Source organism: Fukomys damarensis, unplaced genomic scaffold, assembly GCF_012274545.1.
Source record: "Fukomys damarensis isolate Sample0158 unplaced genomic scaffold, DMR_v1.0_HiC HiC_scaffold_14, whole genome shotgun sequence".
NCBI lineage: Eukaryota > Metazoa > Chordata > Mammalia > Rodentia > Bathyergidae > Fukomys > Fukomys damarensis.
In genome coordinates this window covers 43467407-43477406 of record NW_022900926.1, presented here as the reverse complement: position 1 = coordinate 43477406, position 10000 = coordinate 43467407, and the positions used below count along the sequence as shown (strand labels likewise).

At 36.2% G+C, this 10000-nt stretch overlaps 1 protein-coding gene across 1 annotated transcript in view; it reads left to right on the top strand.

Moving 5' to 3' along the window:
- The window catches only part of Efhc1 (EF-hand domain containing 1), a 64173-nt gene that overhangs the window by 31715 nt on the left and 22458 nt on the right, over positions 1–10000 (top strand). The window contains exons 6-7 of the mRNA XM_010631086.2: positions 3401–3621; positions 9378–9515. Of these exons, the coding sequence (XP_010629388.1) occupies positions 3401–3621; positions 9378–9515 (359 nt within the window). The remainder of the gene's footprint in view (positions 1–3400; positions 3622–9377; positions 9516–10000) is intronic.

Below are 10000 nucleotides of genomic sequence, written 5' to 3'. Positions count from 1 at the left end.
ACATAATTATCGTCTTCTATAACTTCTCAGTTATAAGTATTTTTCATCAGAGTTGTATGGAGAAGCAGCATGGTGATATACATTGGGTCTTTTTTAAGAGGTGGGAAACATCTTTTTTTGCAAGTCATTGTTACTCATAAGGCAGTAGTATAAAAAACACTTAAGCTCCTATGAGTTAAATAATTCCTTTAACTAGAGTGGTGGTGTAAAGAAATGGTATCTAGGGCTGGGGATGTAGCTCAGGGGCTCGGCTGCCTGCCTCAAAAGCACCAGGTCCTGAGTTCAATCCCCAGTACAAAAAAAAAAAAAAAAAAAAAAGGCATGCAATTGAGTCTGAAAGCATTTATCCAGTGGCTTATTTTTATTAAATTCAGTTAAACATAAATGAAATACCTGCTGTAGCAACCATTTCATATGCTAAGAGCTATTGAGGATAAAATGAAAATTTAACTCCTTCAGGTACTTTTATTGTCACTGGAGAGATAAATCATACAAATTCATAAAGCTACCATGTAATAACACAAGTTTACCAGATTATCTAATTATGTAACTAGTTATATCATGAAGAGAGATATGGGCCAGAAAGACTAAAGAAGACTTGTGGAAGAGCTGATATTGGACCCAGATTGAGAATGGCAGAGAACAAAGGGAAAGAGTTCTCTAGAAGCAATAAGAGCAAGGGTTGGGAATTTGGAACAGTATGGCATGATTGGGAGTGTCCAGGAGAGAGACTGGCAGGAAATTTTTGTTGGGCAGTACAGTCATCCCTCAGTATCTAAAAGGGATTAGTTTCAGGATCTCATTGAGGAAACCCAACTATGCAAGATGCTCAAATACCTTATAAAAAATAGTTAAAATAATCTAGGATTTGCGTATGATCTATACACATTCTCTCATATATTTAATACAATCTCTGTCACTTAAAATACCTCATGCAGTATAAATGCTGTGTAAACAACAAGAAATAAAGGTCCTGTACATGTTCAATATACCTGCTATATTTTTGAAAACATATTTCCAAGCTGCATTCTAATGGAATCTTCACATATGGAATCTGTAGATGCCAAGGCTCAACATGAATGCCAGGACCTTCTTTTATATAATTAAGATGAATCAAAATTGTATATTTATTATAGATGGAGTTACAGTATCAAGAATTCTGGTTCTTTGTTGAGGGTAACTGCAGGTTACCAGTCTGTTGTAGGTAATATAAAGTGGGAATTTGGCTTACATGAAATGCCTTCTATTTATTGCTGAATACCAGGCATGAAGTTCTGAAAGTTCTGTTGTTAGACAGGCTCAATCTGAAAGAAGATGAACAATATAAAAGAGGTTTAAGATATGGGGAGAACAGAAGCACAATAGGTCTGGGTAGAATTCCAGTTGGAGAAACTAAAGAAAAATAAAGGAGAAGCTCAATAATGTTGCACAATTTATAGACACTAAAAGTTAGAAAAGTAATGACGGCCTAAAGAGATTTAAGTGAAAAAATGAAATAACTTTAAAAAATAAAATTGAAAACAAATATAACATAGATTTGTTAAACCAAAGGTGGTTTCTTTGAAAGGACTAATAAAATGACAAACTATTGATAAGATTTTCCAGGGGATGAGAGAAAGAAGGCACATATAAAAAAAATATTAAAAACAAAAGAGGAGGGCCAGGGATTTAGCTCAGTGGTTCTGCCACCTGCCTCGCAAGCACAAGGTCCCAAGTTCGATCCCTGGTACCAAAAAAACAAAACAAAACACCAAAAAAGAAGAGTCATATTTTTAAAATGCAGTAGGGATTAAACATAAGAGAATACAAAGTTTCTGCCAATAAATTTGAAATGAGCAAATTTTCAGAAAAATATAATGTAACTTGTTCAAGAAAAATTAGAAAACCAATGTCTGTAACCATTGAAGAAACACATTTTTAAATTCTCCACATAGAAAACACCAGATGTAGGTAAATTTTATAGATAGACAGTTTTTACCAAACACTTCAAGAATAATTTTAAGTTTTTAAGCTTAACACAAGCTCTTTCAAAGAAAAACAAAAAGAACTCCTTAGTTCATTCATTTAAAACAGGTGAGTGAAACCAAAGGCATCATGGGAATGAAAAGTTATAGTTAATCTCACTCATAAACATAGATGCAAAAATCCTAAAGTATTTTGTAAACCAAATTTGGTAATATATGAAAAAAATAATTTGTTGAGCAAAAAAGGCAAATGGCTGGATAGGATACACACAAATACCAAATATCTTGGAACATTGTATACTGAGAAAATCAAGCAGTTATGAACTATACCACCTGTTGCCCATTGCTTGCTGGGGCTACTCAAAGGGATCTGGTAGGGTTAATTACTAGACATTAAAGAAAGATCCTTGCATTATAGAACTTTTACAGTGCATGTTTGGGAAAATAATAGCACCTCTTTACTATGAAGACAGGCTGGGGATCAAGTCTTTATTTCTGATATAGTAGAAAAAGTCTTTCTCCTGGTTTTCTGTCTTAGCAATTATTAGTTAGGAAAATACAAGTCTACTTTTCATTCTTTTTGTGTTCAGGGTTCTGCATTCAAACTTGCTGGTCATAACTTTAAGATGTGGCACTCTACCAGAATTTTCTGACTCATGGTTTCTGTGAAGGCCAAGCTGTGGGGAATCAATCTTAAACACGTTAACCTTTAGTTCTCATAAGACTGAATTTATTCCAAATATGCAAGACTGACTCTACATTTAAAAATCTGTTGATTCCCACAGGAATAGATTACTGTAATCATCTCGTTAACTGTCTCTGCCCTCTGCCTCCAGGACTAGGTCACACTGTCCTAACAGCAGTGATTACAACTGAAATGAAACCATTCTTTATGTAATTGTTTAGTGTGTGTTTCCCAAAGAGAATATTTCCTCCACAAAGGCAGGAATTGTGTCTATATGATTACTTGTTGTAATTCCAGTATTTAGCAATGTATTTGGCATATGAGTAGTTACTAAGAATTGTTGCATGACACATGAATGAGTGGGAAATCAAACCAAATAACTTGGATCCTTCCTAGATCTGAGACTCTTATGTGCCCTATAAAAGGTCATTTGTTCCTTCCTCCCATAACGACTTCTTCTAAGAATTAATTCTGCTAAGCTTAATGATTTATAGTAATAGATCCAACTAAATATGGGAAAAAGACTTTACAGAAACCATCTGGCATGTTATTTATGTGTCCTGTCAACAGATGCAAATATATAGCCTCACATTCTTGTGAGAATGTAGGAGAGTCCGGCCTCTTAACCCCACTGTACTTCCCTAGTCTCAAGAATACTGGTGCATGTGTGTCAGTCCTTCTTCTTATACTCATTCCTTATTTTTTTTTACTCATCCTTCTTTTCTCTCTAACCAATCCTATTTTATGTTAGAGAACTTCCCTCAGTGTGTTCTGGAGATCTCTGATCAGGAGGTGTTGGAATGGTACACTGCCAAAGACTTCATTGTGGGGAAACCACTCACTATCTTCGGGAGAACTTTCTTCATTTATGATTGCGATCCATTTACTCGACAGTACTACAGAGAAAAGTTTGGAATCCCTGATTTACCATGTATTGATGTAAGCAAGCCAAAACCACCTCCTGTAAAACAGGTAATGGAGTAGTAGTACTGAGTGTGATGAGAAAATACTTTCTTTTATGTAGAAATTTAAAAAAGAGAAAGAACCCCTATTTGAACACAGTACTTAATAAAAATGGATAAAGTATAGTAGTAGAGTAGTTCACAAAAGAAGAAAAATAAATGAAAAGCACCTCAATCTAACTGGTGATCTGAGAAATAAAATGAAAATAATGACGTTGATTAAAATTTGTTCAGTTTAAAAAGATGTTTTCTAGTGTTTGCCCAGTGAAGAAATGGGAATTGTCATATACTATTAATAACCTTTCTTTTTTAAATTTTAACTTTTGTTGGTACATGTTTGTAGTACATAATGATTGCATTCATCGCAGAGTTAGTATATGTACATAACACATCATAATTCTTTTTACATCCCTTCTTCCCCCTCCCACCTTTCTAAAGGGTAACGTCATCATTTTAATTTTTAAAATAAAATGTTGCATAACTTTGGCCTCGAAAATGTCCTCTGAGGACTCTAAAGTGATATATTTTTATAATGAAATGAAGTATAAGGATATTGACAAAATAAATTATATTTATCCATAAAATTAGATTATAAAGCCTACAAAAGAAGAAGTAAATCTGTGCATATTAACATGGGAAAAGTCCATGATATATTTTTAAATGAATATATATCTATAATATGGTCCTATTTTTATAAATTTCTGCATGTTGTATCTGCTTATGTGTGCTTACAAAAAGACCCAGAATAGTATTTACCATATTATTAATGGTAGTTGGTTCAACTTGTAGAAATGAGGAGATTGAGAGGAAAGAAGAAAATGACCAGAAAACTTCCTTTTTATGCTTTCTGTGGGGTTTTTTTCATAGCAAGTGTTGTTGTATTACTGTTTTTAAAGTTTTTTTTTTCCTCACAGAAGTGGGGATTGAACCCAGGGCCTGTCCCATGTTAGGCAAACACTCTATCACTCAGCTGTACTCCTGGTCCCTCTTTCTGTTTTAATTTTAATTTTGAGAGAGTATCTCGCTAAGTTGCCTATACTAGCCTGGAGCTTGTGATCCTCTTACCTCACTTTTCCAAGCAGTTCGATTTAAAAGTATGTATCACCATGCCTAGCTGAAAGTTTTACTTTATTTTAATATTTTCCTATTTTTTGTGGTCAAATATACACAACACTCCTTCCTTCAATATTTTAAATTGCATAGTTCAGGTACTAAACAACCCATGCACAGTCACTTTCTAATTCTCCTCATATGCAGTTGTTTTTACTATCTTACTCTTCAATATCTAGCTTCCAAAAGAGGAAAAGAATATAATGAAATACAGGAAAATAGGATAGCAACCCTTTAGTTCCTCTGAAAGTCATTTCAGCTGCAGAGGATGGGGCTTGCAGCTCTCAGTGAGGTGTGAAACAAGGGCCAACTAACTGCCTCTTATGTTCACCTCTCTGATCAGAGCACAGATCACCAATATTTGGAGGACACAGCGCTTTTTTGCCCAATCTGGCTCCCACTAGCTGTGTGCAGATTTCATGGGCTGCCTGCCATAGTCTAGGGATGTAGGATGTGCAGAGTTCTGTGGAAATTAACTGCAGTTTATTGTCCATGGCATCTCCTTGAAGTTAGAAGCCCTCAGTAGAGTCCAGGGTTTTAAAATGGTTACTTTGGATAGATTCTACCAGTGCGATTGCTATCTAGATGGGGAGACTGACTTCTGGTGCTTCCTACTCCATCATCTCAGCATTTTCCTTTATATTACTTTTATAACATTTTAATTCATTTTGATTTTTTAAAAAGACATCTTTTGAAATTATGACTCCATGGCATTTCTTTGTCCTTTGCCTATTTATCAAATCCTTTCACTTAAAAAATGGGAGCAAAAGGGGCCAGGGATTTATCTCAGTGTTTCCACCACTTGCCTCGCAAGCGAAGTCCCAAGTTCTAGCCCCAGTAACCCCCGCCAAAGTCTGGCAGATTAAAATGGGAGCAAAAGAAAGACTGATTCACTAATGTTAGAAGATGGCTTTCTTTCATTACAGCATAGCTGTCCTTAGAACCACATGGAGCCACACAATTCAGTTCTGTATACCACAATACTCCACTCCGACTTGAGTTTTCATGCCAGTCTTAATGCACCAAAGTAGTAATCTGATAAACTTAATCCTTAATAATTTTAGCCAAGACACATATTTTAAAGAGTTTCAAATAAAAATTACATATTTTAAATTTCATATTATATAGCAAACCCATGATGCATCTAAGGCATTAAGATGGTACAGCATCATGGACTAAAGGCACTGATGTTTGCTATAACAGGGCAGGAACAACTTGTACAAACCTATGTCTGTTGCCTGTGTGTAAAATAGGATATGAATTCCATATTTGTACTGCCGCTATCTACATAAAACTATGTCATTGGGTTTTTCCTCATAAAAGAAAAGATGAAAAAAAGGTGGAATTGTTGAATTCCTCCAGCCCAACCCCTTGTCTTCTTCCACATTTGCTTCCTTCCTTGCTTCTGCTTAGCCACGAATCATTCTGAATTAGATGCGAATCTGTTCTGTTTCTCTGGATTTTTTTTTTTTCCTGGTTCTCTTCCATCTGCTCAAACCACCTTTGCATCATTCCTTCTCAGGGCTCTTTTTTATACTTCAGTACTTAGCATTTAGTCCTCTTCTCCTCCAAAAAGGATTCCCTAAGATCCAGGCCTGTCTTTATTCTTGCGAATATTGTCTACCTCCTTCCAGTAGTATTCATCTATTGTATTAAAGTATCTGTTTAATCTGTTTAAGAGTCTTTTCTAGGGCCAGGGATTTAGCTCAGTGGTGCCACCACCTGCCTTGCAAGTACAAGGTCCTGAGGTCAATCACCAGCACACACCCCCAAAATATTTTCTACTAGACTTTAAGTTCCTTGAGGCCAGGTCCTATGTCCTAGTCCTCTTTCTGCTCCTAGCACCTAATATAGCTCACAAATACGAGGCAGGTGATGTGTTTCTTCAACTGGACCAAGGAAAATAGTCTGTGCAGCAAGAACAGTGTTTCCAGAAAGGTAGTGATATCCTAGGCAAGACTTTTATAAACAAAACTTCAGAAAAACAATTACCCCAAAGATGATTGGATTTTGGTATGTTAGTACTTCCCAGGGGCAGTAACATTTCTGGAAGGAAGTGTGGTACCCCTGTGTTGTCAGGTTTTTTTCTCTAATAGAACTCTATCAAAAAATGTGCTCATTGTGTAAGAATTATAATAGGCCCTTTGCCCCTGAATTTGTTTTGCAGCACTTGATGTATCCTCCAGGGGAAGATAGCATAGGAATAGATCTAGATTTTGATCAAGCAGCCTATTCTACTAATTTAGTTTATAGATAAGGGTAGGGTGAGATAACAGTTTAAGTTACCTCTTAATTTCCCTAGGGTCACATTGTCAGGGGCAAGGACATTTCTATTATATGTCAAAAATTAATACAAGAAGAAAGTAAGTTGGGGAGGGACTGCCACACGCACACATTTTTATCCAGTGAAAGCTTTTGCATCTAAGAACATTCTGTCCCTCATTCTCATTACTTATAAGCAATCTATCTTCTAAGGAAAGAATAGGGAGAGAAAGCTTGGAAAGAGTAGAGATAACAGAAGAATCACCGTAGATTTTGCCTGGTTTGTCTTTCCCCATCTGAGCCCCTCTGTTTAAATAAATCTAACCTTATATAATGAAACATCCAGGCTTTATTTCTAGTGACTTCTCTACAATATGTAATTTTACTATAAATAAGTTCTCTCAGTTCATCCTTGAAAATCTTTGTCAGAAAGGACTAGGAGAGCACCACTTACAAAGAAGCAAATAACTTTTTAGGTACTATATGAATATCCCCAGTCATTACACTTCAGTAGTTTTAATCCTAAGCAGTATAAATAGAAACCAAGGATGATAAGCTGTAGCCAGGTCAAGAGAGAAAGCTAGAGCCAAGTCAATGATCAAGAACAGAAGTGGAAATAAAATGGGTATATTTAATTTGAGAATTATGACAATTTTTTAGGTCAAACTGATTTGCTGGGTCAGCAAATGCGATGGACAAATAAATACGTTTTATCTTAGGCTTGCTCCCTCTGGAGGAGGAGGAATCTAGAGCCCAAAGAGCTTATCCTGGCCCTGAAGAATTATAAGAGTCAGACTCTAAGAGTACTAGACTAAGAAAGCTCAGGCAGAAACACTAGTGGTAGATCGTATGAGCAGGTGTGTGATGATGTCCACGGTCAGTGTGGCTTATCTCATTGGAACAGAAGCCAGGCAGTAGCTGAAAGTATTAAAAAAAAAGCAAGTAACCAGAGCCTCAGGGAAGTGGACTGATGTTTAGGGACAGTCTTTACCCCAGGCCAGGGAAGTGAATTGTGATTGAGGAAAAACAATATAGCAGTTTGAGAAGAAAACTCAAAAGCTTAAAATCCTTCAATGCTCAGCCTACCTCCAACCACGATATGCTCATTGTATGTTGGTACAAATTCATAACAAGTCAGGTTACACTACCTTGCAATTTCTGCCTAACCTACTAAGAAACACAAATGTTTAGCATGTTGTTTTTCAGCCCTGGGTCCCTTTCTTCATGATAACCTGTATCCTCCTTGGGTAGTGGTTTTGCAGCTGATGCAAATCAGGTCATTGTCCATCTGCTGAATCCACTAGTCATATTCTGGCCATAGTTATCACATTAACTATAGTCCTTGAAAGTGGATGAGAGAGGTCAGTATTCCAACTAGTATACCTTGGACAAATGTGGTGAGATCATTTGTTCTTGAAGAAGTACCCTATAGTGGATGGCACTATCATCTGGATGGACTAATTTGATGATGTACCTGAAAACAATATAAAACTAGACTTTGAGAAAGTTATCTACAAGTAAGAGTACACAAGCTGAGTCTCCTGAGAAAAGACAGCAAAAAAGAATCAGGGAAAAAGAACCCTAATGCTCTTTGCCAAATGCTAGTGAGGAAGAAGAAAACAGACTTTCACCTAAAGATTTTAGGTAAATGAATCTTAGCTTCCTACAGAGATGCTTTAAGCACTTCATAGAACCTGAATGAAACATATAAGCTCAATATATACCTTCACACCAGCCTGTCAAATAACTTTTGTGCCTGAAATTTGGTTTCCTGAGGAGAATTCTATATGGACAAAGGGTTCAAGATCCAAAAAAAGTTTGTCATCTTTTTCTATGAAACAAAAACTAAGAAATAAAAGTAATAGAAACATGGAGGCAGAAAAGAAAAAAGTGTGAATCGGGCTCTTATCAAGCCTTCTCCAAATCCAACACACACACACATGTTTGTGTACACACGCTTTGGGTGATCTGAGAGAACAGTTTCCAAATCTGCCAGGCTAAGTTCTAAGGCCACATCTTAAAACAAAGTGATCACAGACAAACCCACAGACCTTGTTGTCCTGGGATGACTCAGGGTAATCTGCAGGTGAGAGAGAAGGGGATCAGGCCTGCTTTGATAGGAAAGGGCCAGTGGATAGCATCAGTAGTTTCCACATAGCCCTACCAATTGCTTTGTGGCATTATAAATCAGCCACTTATGCTATCGGTGAACATGATGAAAATCATAAAGAAAAAAGGAATAAGGGGCGTTATGTTTTCTGACCTCATTTGTAATATATAGGAATTGTTTTTGGGTGTGTTTGCCATAATTTTTAAAAGAAACTTATAGTTACCTTTAGTATGTTTGAATACAAATGACATCTATTTTACTTCTTGCTTCCTGCATTTCTCTAGGAGTTACCTCCATATAATGGTTATGGACTAGTTGAAGATTCTGCTCAGAACTGCTTTGCTCTCATTCCAAAACCTCCAAAAAAGGATATTAAAATGCTGCTGAGTGACAACAAGGTGCTTCGTTATTTGGCTGCACTGGTAAGGCTAATTTTTAAATTTTATATTTGTAATTCGTGCATATTGATTATACAAAATAGTGTTTCTTTTTAGTATACTTGTACATGTATACCACATACTGTGACCACCATACCCCCAGACCCCCTTGCCCTTTCCTCTCCCTCCCCAATCCCCTTCCTCCTCTACTTGCCTGTCACTTATTTTAATTTTCCCCTCATTCTTCATATGAGAAAACATATGCTATATTTGACTTTCTCAGTATGGCTTATTTTACTTAACATGATAGTCTACGGTACCATTTATTTTCCTATAAATAACATGATTTTGTTCTTTATGGCTGAATGACATTCCATTCTATATATGTACCACATTTTATTTATCCATTTATCTGCAGGAGGGCATTTATACTCTTTCCACAGACTAGCTATTGTGAATTGTCCTGCAATAGAGATGAATATACAAATAACCTGGATAGTATGCTGGATTTTTTTTTTTTTTTTTTTTTT